Source organism: Culex quinquefasciatus, chromosome 3 (assembly GCF_015732765.1).
Source record: "Culex quinquefasciatus strain JHB chromosome 3, VPISU_Cqui_1.0_pri_paternal, whole genome shotgun sequence".
NCBI classification, from domain to species: Eukaryota; Metazoa; Arthropoda; class Insecta; order Diptera; family Culicidae; genus Culex; species Culex quinquefasciatus.
The window spans coordinates 65,019,150-65,041,288 of record NC_051863.1 but is presented as its reverse complement, the minus strand read 5'-3'; the positions used below and the strand labels follow the sequence as shown (position 1 = coordinate 65,041,288).

The 22,139-nt window shown below is 45.5% G+C and overlaps 3 protein-coding genes across 4 annotated transcripts; 1 reads left to right on the top strand and 2 right to left on the bottom strand.

Moving 5' to 3' along the window:
* Positions 1–1,375: 1,375 nt before the first annotated feature.
* On the bottom strand, positions 1,376–2,170 carry LOC6050268 (mitochondrial import inner membrane translocase subunit Tim29). The gene has a single exon (XM_001866870.2). It carries the CDS (start codon positions 2,033–2,035, stop codon positions 1,403–1,405), a length of 633 nt encoding a protein of 210 aa, XP_001866905.2. The 5' UTR covers positions 2,036–2,170; the 3' UTR covers positions 1,376–1,402.
* A 5,607-nt stretch (positions 2,171–7,777) lies between these two features.
* LOC6050267 (NAD-dependent protein deacetylase Sirt6) lies at positions 7,778–11,927 on the bottom strand. The gene is made up of 3 exons (XM_038265693.1): positions 11,744–11,927; positions 8,204–8,872; positions 7,778–8,145 (listed from the first exon to the last, which is right to left on the bottom strand). The coding sequence occupies exons 1-3, from the start codon at positions 11,807–11,809 to the stop codon at positions 7,795–7,797; spliced, it is 1,086 nt and encodes a 361-aa protein (XP_038121621.1). The 5' UTR covers positions 11,810–11,927; the 3' UTR covers positions 7,778–7,794.
* Positions 11,928–12,050: 123 nt separating this feature from the next.
* LOC6050278 (Fanconi anemia group D2 protein) lies at positions 12,051–17,185 on the top strand. 2 transcript variants are annotated; one of them, XM_038263685.1, is made up of 3 exons: positions 12,051–12,432; positions 13,142–17,108; positions 17,168–17,185. In XM_038263685.1, exons 1-2 carry the CDS (start codon positions 12,115–12,117, stop codon positions 17,105–17,107), a joined length of 4,284 nt encoding a protein of 1,427 aa, XP_038119613.1. In that variant the 5' UTR covers positions 12,051–12,114; the 3' UTR covers position 17,108; positions 17,168–17,185. The 2 variants fall into 2 exon arrangements, with proteins under 2 accessions (XP_038119613.1, XP_001866903.2); XM_001866868.2 differs by lacking the exon at positions 17,168–17,185 and having other exon boundaries at positions 13,142–17,122.
* Positions 17,186–22,139: the final 4,954 nt, after the last annotated feature.

Below are 22,139 nucleotides of genomic sequence, written 5' to 3'. Positions count from 1 at the left end.
TGGGTAAAAAAGAAAAAATCACTTTAACAACTAATTCTTACTTAAAACTAAAAAAAAATCATTGAAATATACAAAATCACTAGAACGAGTAAACTACGAACTGTATTTCAAGATAAATCCTTCAAGGGTTCTTACCTCGGTTCTTACTTGTTCCGCACGATTTTTGCAACCACGCAGAGTTGTTGTCATTTCAATGAAAATGTTCAGAAATTCTTGTGGAGAAAACAGGTCACTACTGCCACACCTTGTCGTCGCTTGATGCCAAATTTCCACAAACTCAGCTCGTTTTGGGCAGCTCCGATTCTTGGTTGAGTGGTCGCCACCGCAATTGAAGCATTTGGCTTCGATGTTCTCGTTGATTGTGTTGCAAGCTTGAGTTTTGTGCTCACCTCCGCAGGTTGTACAACGACTCTTGATGAAACAGTCCAAACTGCAAGCAGTTCGAACACTGTGTCACGTCACGATGCACTAGACGATAACGTTCCCAAGTCACGATGATGTTGAAAATTGCTCGAACTGTTTTCAACTCAGACGGCGTTGTCGATCCTTTCTCGAGATGAACCAGGTACAGTTGATCACGATACTTGATGCCGTTGGTGTGTCTCGTCATCTTGAAGACTTCGATCACGTTCAACTTTAGATTTTTCAGCTCTTCTTTCAGAACACTCACATCCATGTCATACAGGCCTCGGAGGGTGGCCTTTTCCCGTCGTTCGACTTCTTCTTAATCGTTCACGTCCACAGGGAGGGTAGCGAACTGGTTTCCAGACGAATTTTGAGCGTCCTTGCTCAAACTGTCTGGCTTTGCAGGTAGCGCATCAGCATTCTTTAGCTTCTTCAAATCTGCCGATCCTGCTGGTGAGGACCGCCTCTTTTTCTTGCCGTGAGGCACTTTTCAGGAGCTAATATCGAGGAGTACTTCACTGATTTGTGGTTCTCAAGGGAATGCTCTCCATTTAGATATTCTGTTGTGGAACTATGTACTTACTTTTGCTGTCATTCTCGAATTACGAAATGGTCACTTTTCATCGTCAAAAATAACAGTACTGGAATAGTTGTTTATGTTGAGATCAAGCCAACCTTTGGGATTCCTTTCTATCCCAGCAAGCTTGGCACAAGATAGCACAAAGGCATCGAAATATTAATTTTCTATACAAGTGTTGAATATTGATGCTTAAATAGTAGTTTATGCAACAAGTTGCAAAAAGAAGATTTTTCTCAGCACGAGTCGGACATTTATCCAGCAAGGTTCACCGAGTTGGATAAAAACGACGAGTGCTGAAAAAATCTTCTTTTTGCAACGAGTTCCACACACAATTTGAATGGAAGTATCATTGGAAGTGATCATCTAAATAAATTACAATTTCACCAGAAATAACGTAACACAGCGGCTAATTTATTGCTACAGATTCTCCTCATTCACGTCATAATCCTCCATCTTCCGCTCCAGCAGCCACCACCGGTTGTTGAACCCGATGTCGACGACGCGCTCGTGAAAGGTCATGTACCGGGGCTGTAGGTACGGACAGATGGCTTTGTACACCGCAACGGCCCGGTCGTAATTGTCCACCCAGATGAACGAAACCACCCCGAGCGATAACCGTCGGACGATGCCCTCGTTGTAGCACCGCTGCAGGAACTGAATGTGTCGGGTCGCTTCCGGATTCTGGCTGGCCGGATGCACCAGCGATAGTTCGTTGCCGTAGTGGCGGAACCGCTCGATAAAGTCCCGCTCGTCCGGATTGCGGACACCGCAGTAGTAGCTGGCACCCAGCAGCGACAGGTAGATCCCGCTGCGGACCGGTCGCTGGCGCATGGTGCGGCCCGTGTCGACGATCATCTCCTTGTAGTCGATTACGAGGTTCTTCCAGTATTTGGCCCACTTCTCCCAGATGGTTCCCTTGTACTTTTCCGGCACTTCGAGCGCCTCGAGGCGGGCCAGCAGTTCGGTGCGTTTCTGCTTGAGTGCTTCAATGTTGCTGGTGTTGCTGTTCCGGGAGAGGGACGAGGCGAAGCGGACGTTCCGGAACCACATGATTGGTTGGGATTTTGAGTGTTTCAGTGAAAGATTTTGTGAAATAGTTTTTTTTTTTAAATTTACATAACTTTCTGCCGATATCGATTCTGAATGATTGTTTACATTTTAGTTGCGTGCGTGCGTTGTGTCGGTACAATAGATTTAGGGATTGTACCGAAAAGTCACGTGGATTAGCGTTCTCAGTCGCTGGCATGATTAAAGAATGGCAGATAACTACGTAACGCAAATTTTAAAGTGGACTGATCTTTTGTTATACTTTTTGAAAATTGTGAAAACTTTCTGCATGCGAAAAATTTCAAGCGATAATTTAATTTATCAAAATAACAATGAAATTTGTCGTTTTGATATGAAAAGTTTATCAAAACGATAAATCAACTTTATCAAAACAATAAATGAAAATTATTGAAGTTGATAATGTGATTTATCAATTTGATAAGGCTGAATTTTTCTGCGTGAACTTTTTCTTCGGAAATTTCAGACTACCGTCAATAGGGGTGGCTATGGGTCAAAAAACGATACACCTCTCGTAATTTCTTAGTAACAAAAACAATTTAAATAACATCGAAAATCTTTCAACGTAGATTTGTTCTTTGCATTGTTTTGTGTTAGACAGTTTACTAACATGTTCCCAAAATATGGTGGATTTTGATGAACACTACATTAAATGCCAATAATTTGAAAATTGACTCATGCTCAACCCTTAGAGGGGGTGACATTGGGTCAAATGAAACTAAAATGATGCTCAAATACAACGATATGATAAACACAAGTCATCCAACAGTGTTTCTTGTTCGAGGGAATCGTATTGACATGCTACAATGTTTGAAGTAGATATGTTCACTTTGACCCAATCTCACCCCCCAGACCCAATGTCACCCCCACTGACGGTACCTGATTTTTTTTTAAATCACTGTTCAGATATTGAAAAAAGGAAAAGCATTGTATCAGCACATTGGTAGTTCGTAGTTTGAGGCGCACGCCTGCTTTGCCTCATGGTCTGACTAACTTCTATTCGTGATTTCAAGCAACAGTGTAGGGAATATTAAAGGATCACTTGATAGATACAGTTTCTTGACTAGTTTATTTTCTCACTTGAATTCTTCTTGTTGAAGTAATTTTCATTTGTTTTTAGGTTAAGTTATTAATCTTTGTTTATGCAATGATCATTTGATGTACTCATTCGAGCTGTCACCGTCGGCGCGTAAACATCGTCGTCGAATTGTAGCTCTCTCGAAAGTTAATTTATTAGTGCTCCCGGTGTGTTACCCAGCACCCTGGGGAAACGAAAGCAGCCCAAGCCGCCGCCGCTGCCCGGCGAAGGCGATTCCGGCCGGGATAGTGCATCGCAGATCGTGCAGCGGGTGGACTACAAGAAGGCCCGCAAACAGCAGAAAGAAAGGTGGTGACGCCGCCGTCTTCGAGACGCCGCCGAAGAAATTCCACCGGCGGTATCTCATCGATTTCGGACCAGCTCAACGAACATCGGCCACTGACCCAACCCGGGAGGTCTTCCGGAGGATTCCCGACGGCGAATCAGTTCGAGATGCTCGACTTCGACATCTCCGGCGATGAGGCAGAAAACGTAAACAATGGCGGCGGTGGTGGAACTTTTGCCGTTGGTGATGGTGCTGCTGGTGGTGATGCTGCTGGTAGTAATGTGAAAAATCCGCCTCCTGCTCCCGCAAAAATACGCTGTCCGCCGATTTTCGTCCACGGTTCCAGTGTCCCAGCGCTTAATCGACTGATGTCAACAACCCAGCTGGGCGCCGACGATTATCACCTGCGGGTAAACAAAGGGTACATCCAGATCAGGGTGTCGACTAAATCCCACTTTACTTCTGTGGTGAGTACTTTGAAGCAGGCAAATGTCCAGTTCTACACCCACGGGACCAGTGATGAAACCCCGGTGAAAATCGTCCTTTCCGGATTGCCAGTGTTTCCGGTAGAAGAAGTTAGGCGGGAACTCGAAGATGTGTTTCTTCGTCCCACAAGTGTGCGTCAGATGGGAAATCGAAGCACGGTGATTACGCGCTGTACCTGCTGCAGTTTGAGAAGGGAACCGTGAAACTTCAGGAGCTGCAACAAATCAAGGCGCTGTTCAACGTGATCGTCCGTTGGAGGCACTACTCCAAGAAGAAGTCGGACGTCGTCCAGTGTTTCCGGTGCCAGCAGTACGGCCACGGGATGAGAAACTGCCATCTGGAGGCCAAGTGCGTGAAGTGTGGTGAGCGCCACCAGACGACCGCATGCGCACTCCCGCGCGAGCCGACGTCGTGGTCAACGACGACCGCTCACAAATCCGTTGTGCTAACTGCAGCCAAAATCACACAGCGAACTACAAGGGTTGCCCCACCCGCCTCAAGTACCTGCAGGACTTGAAGGCAAAGAAGAAAACGAGTCCCGCCAGCAGAAGCAACCTTCCGAAGGTGTCTGCAGTTCCTGCGCCTGCAGGCCACAAGGTGGCGACTTGAGCCAGCTGCTCGGCAGCATCGCGAATCCTGGGGTCTCGTACTCGCAAGCAGTGCAGGGCCAGCCCGAGTCGTCAACCTTGTTCACCGTCGAGGAGTTCATGTGCCTAGCCAGTGAACTCTTCACTAGGCTTTCGAATTGCCAGTCGAAGGCCATGCAATTCCTCGCCCTCAGCGAGCTCATTATCAAGTTTGTTTATAATGGCCAACCTTAGCTCGCTGAAGGTGATGAATTGGAACTGCCGTTCCATCCGCAACAAGGTTGTGGAATTTTTCCACTTCCTCGAAGCTCACGAAATCGACATCGCTGCAATCACGGAGACCTGGCTGCAGCTCAACAACTCGGTGTACCACGAAAGCTACACCATTGTTCGCGCGGACCGTAACTCACCGGATGCTGCTCGAGGGGAGGAGTTGCACTTCTGGTGCGTAACGGGATAAAGTACTCCAAGCTCGAAACTTCGACCCGGGCAATCGAGTCCGTTGGGGTCACGATCAATGTGGATCCCGCACCAGTGAACATCGTTGCTGTTTACTACCCTGGCTCGACCCGCAGGGCAACGCTTTGTCAATTCCGACGCGAAATACGGCAGCTCAGCAGCATCGATGGGTCAGTCTTCCTGGTGGGTGACCTGAACGCGCGACATAGGATGTGGAACTGTGCCAGGGCCAACAAAGCAGGACAAATCTTGCACCAAGAGTACGAGTCCAAGGACATCTACATACACGCTCCGGATACTCCCACCCGCTGCCCCGCTGGACGAGGGAGGCCTTCCACGCTGGACCTGGTCATCTCAAACAACCTGGTGCAGATGTCGAAACCGATAACGCACGTCGAACTGTCGTCGGACCATCTGCCGGTCACTTTTAAGATCGACGCTGACGTTCCAGTCGCCCCGGCTGGAAGACTCGTCCGATGCTTCGACAGAGCGAACTGGAGTACATTTGCTCGCTCGATCGAGCGGGAGGTCGACCTTAACGCAAGCTGGATCAACGATTTGGATCGCTCGGAGAAAATCGACGACGCCATCGACAAGTTCACCGCCATCCTGAAAGCTGCTGAGGAATCCGCTGTCCCTTCGCGTAGGATCCTACCTCAGAAGAAAGACATTCCCGACGAGCTGAAGCTGCTAATCCGGCTGAGGAACGTACGGCGTAGGCAGTTCATCCGAAGACGTGACCCGCTCATCGGAGCGGTGGTGACCCACCTGAACAACGTCATCAGCACCAAAAGCGCCGAACACCGCTACAAAAACTTCGGCTCCTTACTAAGGACGCTGGACAACGGCAGCAACAAGTTCTGGAAGCTTACCCGCAACCTCCGGAACACGGTCAAGTACAGTCCCCCGCTGAACGTCAACGGAGACCTCGTAGCGAGCCCTTCAGCGAAAGCCGAAGCGCTCGCTAGTGCATTCGCCGCTGCCCACAACAACGAGCAACCAGGTGATCCCGAAACATCGGCTGCTGTGGAGAACGCGCTTGGCCACATCCGAGCGACAACTCCTCCCGTGCCTCCGGCCGCCCTTGTCAAACCGAAAGAGGTCAAGGCGATCATCCGCACGCTCAAAAACCGGAAGTCTCCTGGGCAAGACGGAATCCGGAATACGTGCCTCAAGCAGCTGCCAAGAAAGGGTTGGTCGTCCTGACCAAAATCTTCAACGCTTGCCTGGCCTTGGGCTACTTTCCGGCCGGCTGGAAACACGCGAACGTGATCGCCATCCCAAAGGCGAACAAGGACATAACCAATCCAGGTAACTACCGCCCGATCAGCCTTTTGAGCAGCCTGAGCAAACTCCTGGAACGGGTGATCCTCGTCCGGATAAACCGTCACCTGGAGACGGAGCAACTCATTCCACACGAGCAGTTCGGCTTCAAGCCGGGGCACTCAACGGTGCACCAACTCGCCCGTATCTCGGGCGAGCGCGGTTTCCTGGCGGGGAAGTCAACCGGCATGATCCTTCTCGACGTCGAAAAAGCCTACGACTCCGTGTGGCAGGACGCCGTGGTCTACAAGCTCTTCCGCTCGAACCTCCAGCCGTTCCTGGTCAAGATCGTCGAGTCGTTCCTGACAAATCGTTCGTTTACGGTGACGGTGAATGGCGAGCGTTCTTCCGTCCACAACATCCCCTTCGGCGTGCCCCAAGGATCAGTGCTGAGCCCGACTCTCTACAACATCCTCACCTCCGACGTGCCGATGATCGATGGAGTGTCGTACGCATTCTTTGCGGATGACACTGCATACTTGGCATCGGACAAGGACCCGAAGATCGTCGTCACCCACCTACAAGCGGCACAGAACAACCTCGAGGAGTTTCAGCGGAAGTGGCGCATCAAGCTGAACGCTGGGAAAACCCAGTCCATCTTCTTCACCAGGAGGCGTGCTGCTCGGCACCTTCCCCGCAGATCGATCAGCGTCAACGGCCAGCCTGCAACGTGGGACGACGAAGTCACGTACCTGGGAGTGGTGCATGACAAGAAGCTAAAGTACGACAAGCACGTGAACTACATCATCGGGAAGGTGGATCGGTCCACCAAAGCGCTCTACTCCCTGCTGAATCGGCGGTCGAAGCTGAGCATCAAGAACAAGTCGCTGGTGGTCAAGTGCATCATCCGTCCAATGCTGACCTACGCTGCTGCGGTCTGGGGCAACTGCGCCAAATCGCACCGTAAGCGACTCCAGGTGAAGCAGAATAAGCTGCTCAAGATGGTGCACAACCTGGACCCGTGGTACCCGACCGACGATCTACACAAGCTGGCCGGCGTCGACACCGTTGACGCAAGCATCGAAAGGGCAACGAGAACCTTCAGGACTTCGTGTGGGATGTCAACGAATCCGCTCATCGAAGCACTCCTCCGCCAACAACTGTGATATTAGTTTTTAAGCCAAACATAGATCTAGGGTTTTTTTCTCAAAAATTATTTTCCCTAAAAGAACACCCAGTTAGCAAAATCTAAACGTAGAAATATGTATCCTCCCTGCAAAGGCTTATGAATTGATCTCAGTTGAAAGGTTCTCCAAATCTCTGAATTGCAAATGTAACATCCTGGAGCAGAACAGTTAAATTCTAATAAAAACACTATTGAATTGAAAAATTGAATTTGATGTACTCTAACCGATTTTTTTAGTTTGTTTAATGTTTTTGTTTGTTTGTAGTTTTATCATATTCCACTTTAAAGATGTCTCTGTATACGTTAAAAGATTGCCCTTATGAATATTTTTGGAATAGAAATACAAATACATTGGGGTTTCGAAGATTTCTACAATCGTATATTTACAAAACTCATATTCTAGTAATTTAATTCATTTTCCACTTTAATCATCTCCCCCTCTCTACCTCCTTCACCCGAGGTATCCTTTTTCAGCTTTTTGGCCTTAAATTTAAACTCCTCCTTTTCATCCCGAGCAGAACTCGCCGTCTTTTTCTTCGTCTTGGCAAGCTCTTTGACCGTTTTGGCGTAAATCTTGTCCAGCGCTTTTACCTCGTCCGTCGGTATGGTCCACTCAAGACTCGTGGTCGGTTTCTCTTTGGTGGGATCCATGTCGGGCGTGTAGGCGGGGATTTCAACGCCCAGCTTTTTCGCCACTTTCTGGATGATCGTATCCACGTACGTCGAGATTATGAGATCGGCTTTTTTGTCCTGAGAATATTAAAAAAGTTAGATTTGATTGAAACAAAGTCGATTTGAGTCAACTTACATGCTTCGTTGGTTGCAAGTTGCAAATGACCAACCGTCCGCCGTAGCGTTTATTCCGCAGGGGCAGATTCCCACTGGGGACGATTTGCAGCGTGGTTCCGAGACAAATGTTCAGATCTGCCAGAGTGGAGTGCATAAACGACAAATCCAGATCGCTTTCCGGCAAGTCGTGCTCCCAGTCCAGAATGTTATCAATCAGGTTGCCTCCGCGGCAGGCTCGGCTATTTTTGGTTCCCCGGCAGACGTCTCCGGTAAGCTTTTTCCCCACCGTTGGCGCAGGTGTGGCCCTCACGTACTGCCGGCGACATTTCAGACACTGTTCGATGAACATGTTTCCGTGCAGTTCTGCCAGGTTCTTTCGCTGCAGACCGGATCGCATGTGCAGCCCGTCGATGTTCTGACTGACAACGTACTTGATGTGGCCAGCTTCCACCAGGGCCTTCAGCCCCATGTGGGTGGCCGTGGGGATGGCCTCGTCAAAGGCAACGTTTACCGTGGGTTTCTCACCGCGCTTCTCCAGCGTCCAGACACCGTTTGGTCCGCGAAAGTCCGGAATGCCAGCGCTTGTGCTTATGCCAGCACCCGTATGAACTACGACGTGCTTCGATCCTAGGATCCATTTTGCCAACTGGTCACATTTCTCGTTTATAGCTTCTTCGTCGTCGAAAACCTTGTGGAGTTATTAAAAAAAAAACCTGTCAGTTTTCTCCGTCTGCCCAAATTTGTGAATAATTGACTTCGCCATGAGACAGAGTTGCTAGGGGGGAAATACACCCATTTTAAGCCTAAATAAAATAAAAATACAAATTTTAAGCCTAATAACCACCTACACCAACGAGTAGAACAACTTGTTGTGAACGTTTCTGTTTATTTTCACTTTTACTAAAGGTTATTGTATTCCTTTTACAATCATTTAGAAAAAATATTTCCCAAATGTATTCTAATCAGGCGAGAATGCATTGGCCCATGCCCATTTTTCTATTTTCAGCTTAGTTCTTTTTTTCTTCCAGCGCTCTTTTGGGTCTGCTTAGTGCTGCCAATTTTGATGAAATTTTAAGCGAACACTCACGAAAAGTAGCATTTATAGAGAAAGTTTTCTGGCTGCTGGTGCGACGTACCCTTTGTTCTTATTTCGCCTTCGCTTCTCGCTCGATTTTCTTCAGCCTTCGATTGGAATGGGTCGTCAAAAGTCAAACGTCAAAAGACTTGGCGCGTTTGTTTTTTTTTTCGCACTTGCGAATTATTTACATGTTTCGGGATTATTTTTCAAGTGAGTGGCTGACTAATGTGCAAAATGATTACAAAATGTTGCTGGTAATTGGAAGCAATTTTATATCTTAAGCGCTTTGAAATCGTTAGCGCAAGTGAAAAGATATTGATGGCGACTTTCGTTAAGCAGTTAAGAGCGAGTCCACGAGCAAAGCATACCCATCTCGCATCGACCTCACCAATCTGCCAGAAATTTTTAGGGGTTGTTTGTACATATAAAACTAGCATCTGGCCAAAATATGAGCACTCTAGGTCAACGGGAAGTGGGGCAAATCGGGACACAAAGTTTGAAGGTTCTAAAACGTCAAAAATCTTAAAAAGGCTGTAACTTGGGCAAAATTCAATTTAATTTAAAAATTTAAAATGCATCTGAAAGGGCTTAAAAAATGCAACAAAATGCAGGATAGAGCACCCCAATTGGTTAAATCTAAAGGGAGTTATTGACATTTTAGTGAAAAAATAGCATAATTTTCAAACTCAGATAAAAAAGTGTTCCATCCAGATATCAACTCGGTTCGACCTGCAGCTTGTAGGGGACATCTGGGACTACCATCTGAGACTGAGAACGCTTTGGGTAAGGCAGTTTAACATATTAAATAGACACTTTTACTTTTAGTGAATTTTTTGGTTGTAAATTTTTGCTCGGGGGACCCCTTAGATCCCATTTTCTGATGATAATTTTATCATATTCGTGTTCCTGAGACAATTTCACAATAGAAACATGCATAAAAATGTTTATTTTCATCCATTTTAACCCTTTAAAAAATGAAAGTTAAAAAAAAATCTTCGATTCACATTTATTGAAATTCAAGTTCGTTTCCAAGGATACTAGATGACACCAGAAAAAAAGCAGCATCTCAATTTTTTTTAACTTTCATTCTTCAAAGTGTTAAAATGGATGAAAATAAACATTTTTATGCATGTTTCTATTGTGAAATTGTCTCAGGAACACGAATATGATAAAATTATCATCAGAAAATGGGATCTTAGGGGTCCCCCGAGCAAAAATTTACAACCAAAAAATTCACTAAAAGTAAAAGTATCTATTTGATGTGTTAAACAACCTTACCCAAAGCGTTCTCAGTCTCAGATGGTAGTCCCAGATGTCCCCTACAAGATGCAGGTCGAACCGAGTTGATATCTGGATGGAACACTTTTTTATTTGAGTTTGAAAATTATGCTATTTTTTCACTAAAATGTCAATAACTCCCTTTAGATTTAACCAATTGGGGTGCTCTATCCTGCATTTTGTTGCATTTTTTAAGCTCTTTCAGATGCATTTTGAATTTTTAAATTAAATTGAATTTTGCCCAAGTTACAGCCTTTTACGATTTTTGACGTTTTTGAACCTTCAAACTTTGTGTCCCGATTTGCCCCACTTCCCGTTGACCTAGAGTGCTCATATTTTGGCCAGATGCTAGTTTTATATGTACAAACAACCCCTGAAAATTTCAGGCAGATTGGTGAGGTCCAAACGACGTCCCATACAAAGGGGTATGCCCTGTTCGTGGACTCGCTCTTAACATCTGATCTTGTGTGTGGATGTGTGTGCCACCGAAATGATGAGAAATGGTCTCGCAAAATAGAAATTATGATCAAAAGTGCATAAAATTTGATCTTTTTGGCCAGTAAATGGCATAAATTTACGTGCTTACTCGAGGCAGTGCTGTTGCTGGTAAGTTTATAGCCTAAAAAGTGATTTTGAAGCTTTAATCGAGCATCAAATTCTCCATATGACGAAGTTGGTGTTTGATTAGAAAGGGTATATTTCCCTTAAATCTTCATAAGTCGAAATCGGAGTTGGCTAATTATAAACTTTTTTTCATGAAATTCGGGTCGGAATTCATCGAAAAAATAAAATAAAAATTTAGCCATTCGAAAATTTAGGAATTGGAAAGTTATTAAACCATATTTATTTTAATTATCACATAACGTAATTATTCTATTTTAAAATTATTACATTTATTTTATTTATTTTTTTCAAGGTTTGAATATTGTTATCATAATGTTTCCAATTTTTAATATACACTTGAATTTTTAAATTTCGATTTTTTTGATTTTTTATTCAATTTTATAACTCAAATTTAAAAATATTAAAATTTCTCAATTTCTAAACTTGTTTTATTATTTTAAAATTTGATGGTTTCTTTTTTTTCCTTCAATATACCTAGGTAGAACCGACGACGTAGAACTAAGTGTCTACCCCCTTTACGCTAACAGTTTTGTTCGTTTTGTATTTATTTCTCCAAGTTATTTCAAATAGGTATCTTACCTCAGGAACTCCCAGAATTCCCTTATGTTTGTAATCCGACAACCCTTCCGCATAGTTACAGGACATTTTCTTAACTATTGATCACAATTTCAAATAAAAATGTTATTCCAACACTTTTCACACGCAGCCCGATTACGCCTCAAGCCGCAGCATCACAACAAACCAAATTCCACTCGCTTGTTTACATCTGCAACTGTCAAAACTCGTGTGGGGTATCGGAAATTACCGCCACCCTCCGATTAGGTCAAACGGCCGGGGCACGTTCACGCAGTTTGCGCGCGCTGCGGTCCGTTTATGTTTTCGTGTCGTTTCTTGTTTATGTTTTGAATTTGAAAGTTTAAATCCAGCGAGTGAGAGAAACACAGCCGGAAATGTTCAAAAACCGCAAAACGCCACTGCTGGCGAAGAAATCCTCCGACCTGGCCACCATCCGGGAGTCCAGCAGTGATGGCCAGCCGCCGTCGGAACCGGTGGAGAAGGTGCCTCGCGTGGATTCCGGACCAGCAGCGGCGGCAGCTGGGGAAAACGACGATCCGTTCGGGTCGAGCCAGTTTTCGGTCCCGGCCAGCCAGATGTGCAGCCAGCGGCGGTACCTGTCGCAGCGGACCAATCTGCAAAAGTCGCAAAGTGCGCGGACGTCCCGCCGCGTTCCGGTCAACTATTTCGAGCATGTGCTGCTCCAGTGTCAGGTATAACGATCGGGGTGAGACGTTGAGTTCAAGACTAGCAATCACTAACTCAGAAAAACGAAAGAAGAAAATCAGGACGAAAATTCGGCTCATTGCCAGCAGCTCTTTCAAGTACCACATCTACTAAATTAAAAGCTGGAACGAGTCATCATGTGGAAGGCGATCAATGGCCAGAATCTCCGCCTGATCGATGCTATCTACGAGCTTCTTGATAGGACTGCCATAGCCAAAGAAAGCTTTCATCCTCGCTCGAATGACGACGGTCTCCGTTTTGTCAATTTGTTTGCCGTAGTACGAGAACTGGCTATCTGTAACACCTTCTTTGCAATTAAAGAGAACACCGAATCTGGCACTAAAATCCTCTCAAATCGATCACGTTATCCCAGTCACGACGTTCTAGCAGAGTTCTTACAGAGCTGGACAGCATTCTAGATGAAATGTTCCACCGTTCTAGCAGGATTCTGGAAGAACCAGCACTGCAAGAATATTTTGTGACTGGGATGGTAGATATACAGAGTACCGAACATCGACTCCGATCACATTGTGGAAGCTCTGGTAGCCCTCCACAGCATCGTCAATTCCATGGCTTTAGAAGTGATCGGGGCTGTGCCAGTCGCACAGATCGCTTCAAATAACTCCATGCTTGAAATGTTAGCTAAATAAGCTAAATATCAGAGTGCTAACACTCAGTTTCCATCCCCCCCACCAGGTGGATCTAGACGATCCCACTTCGATCGTGCTGCGCTGCGAACCCATCGCGTTCGTCCGCACCGTCCGCTCCATGTTGCGCACCTCGCCGGACTACCCCCGCAACGTGCAGGACTTTGTGAAGGGTTTCGAGCAGACGAGCCGTGCCGGCGGCGAACCGTTCCGCAAGCTGCTGGAGTGCTGCCAGCTGCAGAACCGAAACACGGGCGACCTGAAGCCGGTCCAGGAAAGTCTGATGAAGATGCTGCTGTGTGTGGAGTTTATGCAGCTGGAGTTGATCACGGTGCTGTTTGAGTGCGTCGAGCGGTTGGCTCGGGACGGAGGGGAGAGCGGGTTGAACCTGACGGGGTTGGTGCTGTCGCAGATCAAGTATATTGATCATACGGTGCACGGGAGCTTTGTGTTCAACAAGTACTTTGAGGTGCTGGAGCGCTGTCAGAGTGGTGCGTTGGTTCGGGAGGCGATCGTGTCGTTGCAGGACGTTATCGACGTTTCCAAGCAGGACGAAGCGTTTGGGAAGATTTTGGAGTTGTTACCGCGAGCGGCCGAGCTGTTTACGTCGACCAATTTGACGGTCTTCTGCCAGATGTGCCTGAGCGGGTCTACGCTTAGGTCTACCCGGCAGAAGGTGGTGGGTTTTGTGGAGGGCGGATGTCCGGTTGAGGTGTACCCGGCGCTGGTGAAGTTTTTGCTGAAGTTTAACGGCGCAGAAGTTGACACGTTGCACGAGAATATCTACGAGATTCGGCAGGTAGTGCAGAGGTTGGTGCGGCACGAGGACGCCGGTGAGAAACAGTTGGAAGAGATTTTCCAATCGATCTACCAGGCGTTGACCGTATCGGGTGTGCTGTACGATGCCTGGGTCAAGTTTTCCCGGATGTTGACGGACGAGGAGTCGCACACGGCGGTAGATTTGCTGGTTCTGTTGATGATGTTGACGGTGAACGAGCTGAAAAGTGGGGTGATACAGAAGATTCTGGCCAACAAGTTGAAGAAGCAACACTTGACGGTGGACCACATGGAGCAGCTGACGAAGCGGTACGGAGCCGTGCTGAAGACACACATGGACTGCGTGCTGGACTTTGTCGAGTCCTGTTTGAAGGAGAGACAAACCGAGGTGTGCGAATTTGGCGTCATGTCGATGAGTTACCTTTTTTCGGCAAACAGCATGAACAACAAGTTGGTGCTGAACAAGCTGGTTGGATTCATGTGCGAGATGGCACTCATCAACGAAGCAGCACGAAACGATCATCTGATCGCGGTCTGCATGAACTCGCTGTCGAACATCCACGAAAAGTACCCGAATGATATCCGGAATTGTGCGCACATTCTGCTGAAGATGATGGACGTATCGACGGATCTGAGTTTGGAGCAGTACCGTTCGGCGGTGAGCATAATCTGCGATGCGATCCAGATTCCAGATCAGCCCATCAGCGATAACGAGTCCTGGGACAGCATCAACATTATCATCAAGAAGCAACTGCTCAGCAATCACAAGGAAATCAAGAAAAAGGGCGTCATTGGAGTCGTTCGGATGATTCACCATCTGCTGAAGAATTCGGCCGAAAATCCGCCCGACCTGTCGTCCAGTTTCGACTCGGACAAAACCATCGAATCCGCTACGGACATTCCAACCGCCGCAGGTCGTGAAATCGGAAACATGTTTAACCTGATGATCGCGTCCTCGAACGAATCGAACGAAATTTTAGCGCTTTGCTACGACGAACTCGCGGAAATGTTGAACGAGTTCAGGAACCGCGTCGGAAAACCGGAACGAGCCTTCACGGTGTGGCTGTGCGACGTCATTACGAACGAGTTCCAGAACTTTTTCGTGATCGAGGAAATCCCAACCGGAGACGTGGTGCAGTTCGCCAAAAAGTTGTGCATCAACGAAGCGACCGATATTGAGAACACAAACGCGGAAGCGTACGCCATAGCGGTCAACATCGCTGACGTCCTGCAGCATGCGAGCCGGTACTCGGCCATGTGCTTCTTCCTGGCGATGTTCAAGCTGATGAAGTCACTGCAGGAGATTCGGTACGAGGGCAACTTGGAGTCGATCAACGCCCTGCTGGGCTGCGCCATCGTAGTTCCGACCTTCTACGACGAACCGGACGAGAAGACGTTGCTCGAGACGTTCGAAGAGGACGTTTGTCGGCAGATTTTGGACGCGTACTTTTACGTGGCCAACTGGTTCCGCGAGCTAATCAACGCCTTCATCGAGCAATCGGACGAGGCAACGCACAAAAAGGTGATCCAACGGCTGTCTTCACTCGTTCATCTCGAACAACGCCTCGCGGGACTTCTTCGCTCCGTAGACTTCGACTACGTTCCACCGATCTGCGATTTCTTGACCAAACCTCCGCCAAAGGCAGTGGCCCGCTTTGGCCGTGACCCGTCCGCAAAGCCGAGCGCCACCCAAAACGCAACCCGAACTCAGCTGGACCAGACCAACCGAAATCGTTCGGCGGACGGAGCTGACGCGGACTGCGAATCCGTACTGGCTCGCTATCGTGTAGGATTTCGAGCGATGGACGGCAACACGATTGCGCTACTGCGGGAGACGTTGATCCTAGACCACAAGCTTCCGGATGATCGAATTGGCCAAGCGTTGGGACTACCCGAGTATCGCTTTCTGCTCGAGACCCTCACCAGCGGAATCGAGGCGAAGGTCAGCTCGCGAGCTAAGCAGCACTTTCCGTATAAAGTGGAAGCTATCCTGGAGGTTCTGCCCCGCGTCGTGGAGAACTACACCAAGATCAAAGCGAAACGTCGCGAGTTGAGCCATTCCACGGACAAAGAGATCCAAGTGGAGTTCAAAGCGCTAACGAGTTGCTTCAACTGGTCACTTCGCTGCTTCACCGGCATCGTTCAGTTGGTCAAGCTGAACCCTAAACTGCTGGAGAAAACGCTGAACATCCTGAACAAGTTGACACCATCTTCCGACGCCGATGACACCAACGACGCGCTCGTGGAGCAGATCCTGTCTTCGGAACTAAGTCACAAAAACGCCTGCAAAGACCTGTTTAGCGCCAACTGCCTCTACAACTTTGCCATCACCCTCAAATCCAGCGCTCCCTCCGCCAACTCCGCATCAACGATCGCGACCTTCTGTCAAAAGTTTATCTGCACCGACTTCCACCGCAAAACCGGCACCACCAACCACCTGAACCAGCTTCTCCAGGGAACCTTCGTGATCGCCGACTTCACCAAGATCAAACGGCTCACCAAAGCGCTAGCCGAAGATCTACTCGCGTCGAAAAACGACACCCACCTACTTGCCGGACTCCAGCGACCGCACTACCCCCTGCTCTTCAAAGAACTCGCCAAGGCGTTCCTCGCGCACCTCCAGGCCGAGCTGCGATCGCGCAAAACCACCGTCCAACGATTTGTCCTTTGGGAGCAGTCCTGCGAAATCCTCAAACAGTTCTCCGAGGTCGCCAAACAAGCGGACAACTTCAAGATCTACGGCTGCTACATGCGCTACGGCCACACCTACATCAAGCTCTTCCAACAGCTGGGCCTCAAAACCCTCGAAGACATGCTGAAAGCGTCCGCCGATCGCGTCTCGCACCTACTCAGCACTCTGCAGCACAGCACGCGCTACCTGCACAACATCTGCTGCCACTCGAAGAGCGCCAAGGACAAAAGCCTGGCGGCGCAGGTCCCCTTCATACGGGAAACCGTTGAAAATCTCATCTACAGCGTGAAAGCGGTGCTGGCGGCGAACGATTGCTCGGACGTGTTCTGGATGGGGAATCTGAAGAACAAGGACCTCAGGGGGGATCTGCTGTTGTCGCAGCAGGAACCGGACGAGATGGACGACGACGATGATCAGGAGGATGATGGAGATATTGGTGATTTTCTGAGCGATGACGAGGAAGGGGCGGGTGGTGATGCTGGGCGGAGTGCAACCACAATGAATCGAAGGGAATCTACGCGGTCGTCGCAGAGCAAGTGCTTCTGAGGTGGGGTTTACATGGAGCTTGTTGTGCGTCTTTTTAACGTTTTTTTTTTTCATTTGCAGTTTTTCTCAGTAGAGTAATCTTTTGTGGTGATTCATAATGAGATTTTAAAGTTAATGTAAATATATAAATTTATGTTTAAGTTGCGCTGTTGCTTTTTATATATCACACTCCTTTTAAATATCTCAGATCCTTCGTCAAATGGAGCCTAACATTTCAAAAGGGCACAAAACTTTTGTAAACAATAATGTATCCCTTTCACTCAAATGACAGTTTGCATAAGGTGTGAGAGGGATACACTCTTGTTTACAAAATTTTGTGCCCTAATGAAATGGAAAGCACGAAATAAACTTTTAATCAGGGATCTGACACGCATGCAGTTTCCTGAAGTCCTCGTCAGAGGCGCTGTCAATATTGTTTACGTGTGGTTTTTGAAAAGATCGTATGACATAATTACATAAATTTTGTTCCCAAATTATGTTTTTGTTAGTTTTCACTGTCTTTGCGAGTTAGTTACAAGTAGGTATTACGTTTTTTCCACATTTAACATTTATTAGATGAATAAATCAAAGTTCTGCTTGACTATTCAAGCAATACAACATAACGCAACACAACACACTGAACTGAACTAATCAACTGAATAGCTTAAGTTTCCTAGAAACAAAATAAAATTAGTTTGATCCTCGGTTTGATCCGTTCTGACTGATGGGTTAAAATTAATTACGCTTTTAGAATACTTATTAAATTTCAGTAGAAAATTATTTAAACTAGCTGTAATTTAACACCAATGTGCTGATTTGCCAACATTAGGTTCTCGATGTAATTAAATGGTTCCCAAGTTCAAATTTGAGATTAAGCCTAGGATTAAACGTAAGTCTTTTCAAGGAAAAAAAGACTGAAAAAAGTTTTTATTTTTGTAATTTATGTCCAATGCGCATACGACCTTTTCAAACGCCACGCGCTAAAAACTTGGTTCGATCTTGGTTCGATTTTGACTTCAATCGCTTTATATGTGGATGACAGTCGTGACGTATCCGTGCTTTTAATAGGGTTGTCAGATTTTCAACTTTTTGCACTTATTGCAAGGGTTCTTTTGATCAAGTTTCCAACGATGAGTCGCATGATTGATTCAGTCGTTATTCATTTTCATCAAAATATTCAAGATTCACATCCAAAAATCGTGCAATTCACACTTAAGGAATCATAGCTTTTGATAGGGTTGTCAGATCTTTAATATTTTGGACGCGTACGAATGGTTTTTTGATTGCTTTTCTAACGATGGGTTGCATGCTAGCAAGGTTACTGTAAGACAGGTTGGGCTGTTTTTGTAAGGCTGTATTGGTGCGAACACGGAGAAAAAAAGAAAATGTCAATTTTCGCATGAAATTTATTTTTTCTTTATTTTTTATCTCCGTGCACAGTTGGCGACGAACACAAAGTTTTGTTTTTCATTGAAGTTCAGTGGCAGATGGGCGATTTGAAGTTGGTTTGGACTAGTTTTGAGTAACCTTGGGATTTTCTGGCATCTTCTCACGGTCATTGGAAACGGTCGTGGATAGACCTAGGGGTGCCGAGCTGGAGTGAAAATGTTCAATTGGGTACTAGAGCCCTATGTCAATTTTTATGTACAATGGTAAAAAACACGATTAAAAACCATTTCTGATCACTTTTTTTCATTTTAGTGCAATTTTTTTTTTGACAAGACAACATTTTTTCGATGGATCAACTATGGTCCCCTTGGAACGAGCTGTCAAGTAGGAGCTTTGCTGTCAAGAAGGACCTTTTGTACGACCACAAAGTGTTTAAAATGGATTTTCAAATCAATTTTGAAAAATTAACCTCGCGGTCCTTCTTGACAGAAAAGTTCCTACTTGACAGCTCGTTCCAAGGGGACCATAGTTGATCCATCGAAAAAATGTTGTCTTGTCATTATTATTTTTTGCATTAAAACGAAAAAAAAGTGATCAGAAATGGTTTTTGATCGTGTTTTTACCGTTGTACATAAAAATTGGCATATGGCTTTAGTACCCAATTTGTAGAAAAATTATGGATTAAAATTTTGCTTTTTTATCACTTCTCCGACATCAGGAATAATTGTTTGAACATGTGCGCAATTTTTTTATTCGGTCGGAAAAATATTATTTTTCTTGAAAAAACTTTCATTTTTAAATCACATGATCACCCCTAATTCTAGCTCGATGCCGCCATCATGCGACCGCGTGCTCCGTTTGTTTGTCAACAAAGCAGCAGCTGGATGGTGAGACGAAGTGAGGGGGAAGAGATTTTGACATTTTTATGACCGCATCTGGCCCGCCGCCTATTTCTTCGGTCGTGGATTCGCCGGTCGTTTCCAGCGACCGAGTCCAGCTAGGAACTGATCGTACAATAATAAAATTTCAAAAAATGTATAACATGTAGGTACAAAATCCATACTTTTCACAATCTTCCGAACTTTATTCAAATTCCTTTTTTTTTGCATGACTTTAAAAGTCATAACTTAACTAAACTTTATAATTTTCAATAGCAACTAATCGAGTGACAATTTGTTGATCAACATCGCACAAAACACACAGACATTTGCTCACATTTTGGTCCTGAGTAGTACGTGAAGGTGGGTCTACAGTACAGTTTGTCTAGGAAACAGTTAGGCCAATGTTTGACAGATCCAAACCATCCAAACGCGCTGGACACCAAACGCCATTTACGCCCAGCAAACACGCAGAAAAATGTTTTGTAGAATCAGCCTGTGCGAGGTTTGAATCAACAAAATTTTTGTTGAATATAATCAACGCCGATTTTGCGTTGAAACCTTGACCGCACTACTGATGCCATTATTTAGGGAGCGTTCTTTTATTACGTAACGCAGTAGGGGGGGAGGGGGGGTTGGAGGCCGTGTTACGCTCCATACAAAATTTTTAAAATTTGTATGGAAATTTTGTTACGAGGGGGGGGGGGAGGGGGTCTAAAAGTCCGATTTTTCGCGTTACGTAATAAAAGAACGCTCCCTTAATTATGATGGCCAATCACCCCATGCACTCCACTGAAAGAAACCAACATAGCAAACTCAAGTGTTTTTTCACGTGAGTGCCTCCAAAAATCAACATGATACTTTCACATGCTTTTCCATTGACCCTCACGTGTTTTACATTTCAAATGAATGTGAAAATAATTTGAAACCAGCTGATCGTTAGCAAGAAACCTTCCACTCTTTTTTCACATGAAGTTCACTTCAAATTCTAATGAATTTCTCATCGATTTGCCCCATTCGACATTTCCCTTGTTTCTGAAGTGAAAAACACGTTAGATTGGAATGTTTTGGTTTTGAAATGCACCGGACGAAAAAATCTTCATTAGTAAGATGGCTACGGACGATGGTGGTGGAAAATTTGCTTTTCGGATCGTTTCGGATGGAAATGGTCGTTTAGCCAACAAAGTTCTTAAGATTACTTTTAATATTTTGAGCTGGTGGTAGGTATAATCTAGAGAAAGAGTTATCTGTGTGAAATTATTGCGTTATATTTTTTCCAGAAGATCAGGCTTTGTCTTTGGAATCTGCTCCAGATCCGGAGCTGTTAGTCCTTACAAAAGATTGGTGCTTTTCGAGGCTGCGGATTCACCAGCTACCGGACCGAGAAGTACTTGGTCGTCTGCACTTTTGCCCGGCCATCTTAAACCCATTCCTGAATGACCTGGTTTTTGTGATTCTCCGGTCCGGCAGGGCGTGCACAAATTTCGTGGTAGATCGTGTCGGAACCTGATCAGAATTCACCAACGCAGCATAACCATGAGCGTAACCGTGAAGTGAAACGAGTGATTATTTTTTTAAATACTTTCAAAAGTGTTTTTTATTTATATAAATGGAACTTGATTTTGATTAAAACCGAAAAATAAATTAATTTAAAAAAAGGAACCCCCTCTCATTTTTACCACAAATGAAAACCATTGGAAATCTATTCGATTTACACTACAAACTCATTTAAGATTAATAAGAAAAGCATTGCAAATTCATGTGCGTCGTCACGTGAAGTTAACGTGTTTTGCTTTTGAATTTACCGTGTCGCGTGATAAGATTTTTCGAAGTGATTAGCACATGACATTCACATGTAAAGTCGTATGGGGCAGATTCACGTGTGAAACATGTGATATTGCTGTGAGCATTTCTTTCAGTGTCGAATAACGACACAAAAGAGACGGAAAATAACACGAAAAAAACAGGACTGCACGTCCCCACAAGCACCGCACTACTGATCCAAACATCATTTTTGTATGGACAGCTGCCAAATTTGTATGAAAAATTGTATGGACAAACTAATGATGCAAAATGGCTTCTTTGGGCATACCGAAGGCACCAAAAAAGTTTCAGTCGTATTAAAAAAAAGGTGCAGGTGGTTATGTTACACATGACCAGTATGACAAAGAACTTTGCAAGATGATTGTTGAAATTTTCGATTAGAATGTCCGGTCCAAATTCCCCCCTTATAATAACCGTCCTATCGAACTAAGGGGACGGAAATTGCAAGTGGAGCTGAAATAGAAATCGAAGTGAAATCAATTTACTTTCCTTCACCACTCGAAAGTTACCAAGATGCGGGAATGTTTTTGCAAGGCTGTTGCAAGCAATCGGCGGCAGTAAAGGAAATTTGAACAGCAGACATTAAAAACTACCCTTACAGGGCTCTTAATGATTACGAGATAATTATTTTAAATTTCCAGAAACAGATTTTCGCAGTGGCACAAAAAAATGTGCATCGCAGTAATCTATTACTTCCTGCCTAATAAGCAATATATTTTAACTGCTTAATTTCAGATAATGGCCAAATGCAACTTTTTATGTCCAGTATCAAAAACCATAAAGTTTGATACCCATATTGTCCCAACTCTTACGGTTCGGCAAATGTCCCCCCATCGGAACATCCACTCCGGATTCTGGCCACTACTGCCAAAATATCAAATTTCATGTCCAGTATCAAAAACCATAAAGTTTGATACCCATATTGCCCCAACTCTTACGGTTCGGCAAATGTCCCCCCATCG

Coding starts and splice junctions, on each gene's coding strand:
- LOC6050268 (XM_001866870.2), bottom strand. CDS start 2,035: ATGTGGTTCCGGAACGTCCGCTTCGCCTCGTCCCTCTCCCGGAACAGC.
- LOC6050267 (XM_038265693.1), bottom strand. CDS start 11,809: ATGTCCTGTAACTATGCGGAAGGGTTGTCGGATTACAAACATAAGGGA. Junction 8,873..11,743: donor GAATTCTGGGAGTTCCTGAG/GTAAGATACCTA, acceptor TAACTCCACAAG/GTTTTCGACGACGAAGAAGC. Junction 8,146..8,203: donor ACTTGCAACCAACGAAGCAT/GTAAGTTGACTC, acceptor TAATATTCTCAG/GACAAAAAAGCCGATCTCAT.
- LOC6050278 (XM_038263685.1), top strand. CDS start 12,115: ATGTTCAAAAACCGCAAAACGCCACTGCTGGCGAAGAAATCCTCCGAC. Junction 12,433..13,141: donor ATGTGCTGCTCCAGTGTCAG/GTATAACGATCG, acceptor CCCCCCCACCAG/GTGGATCTAGACGATCCCAC.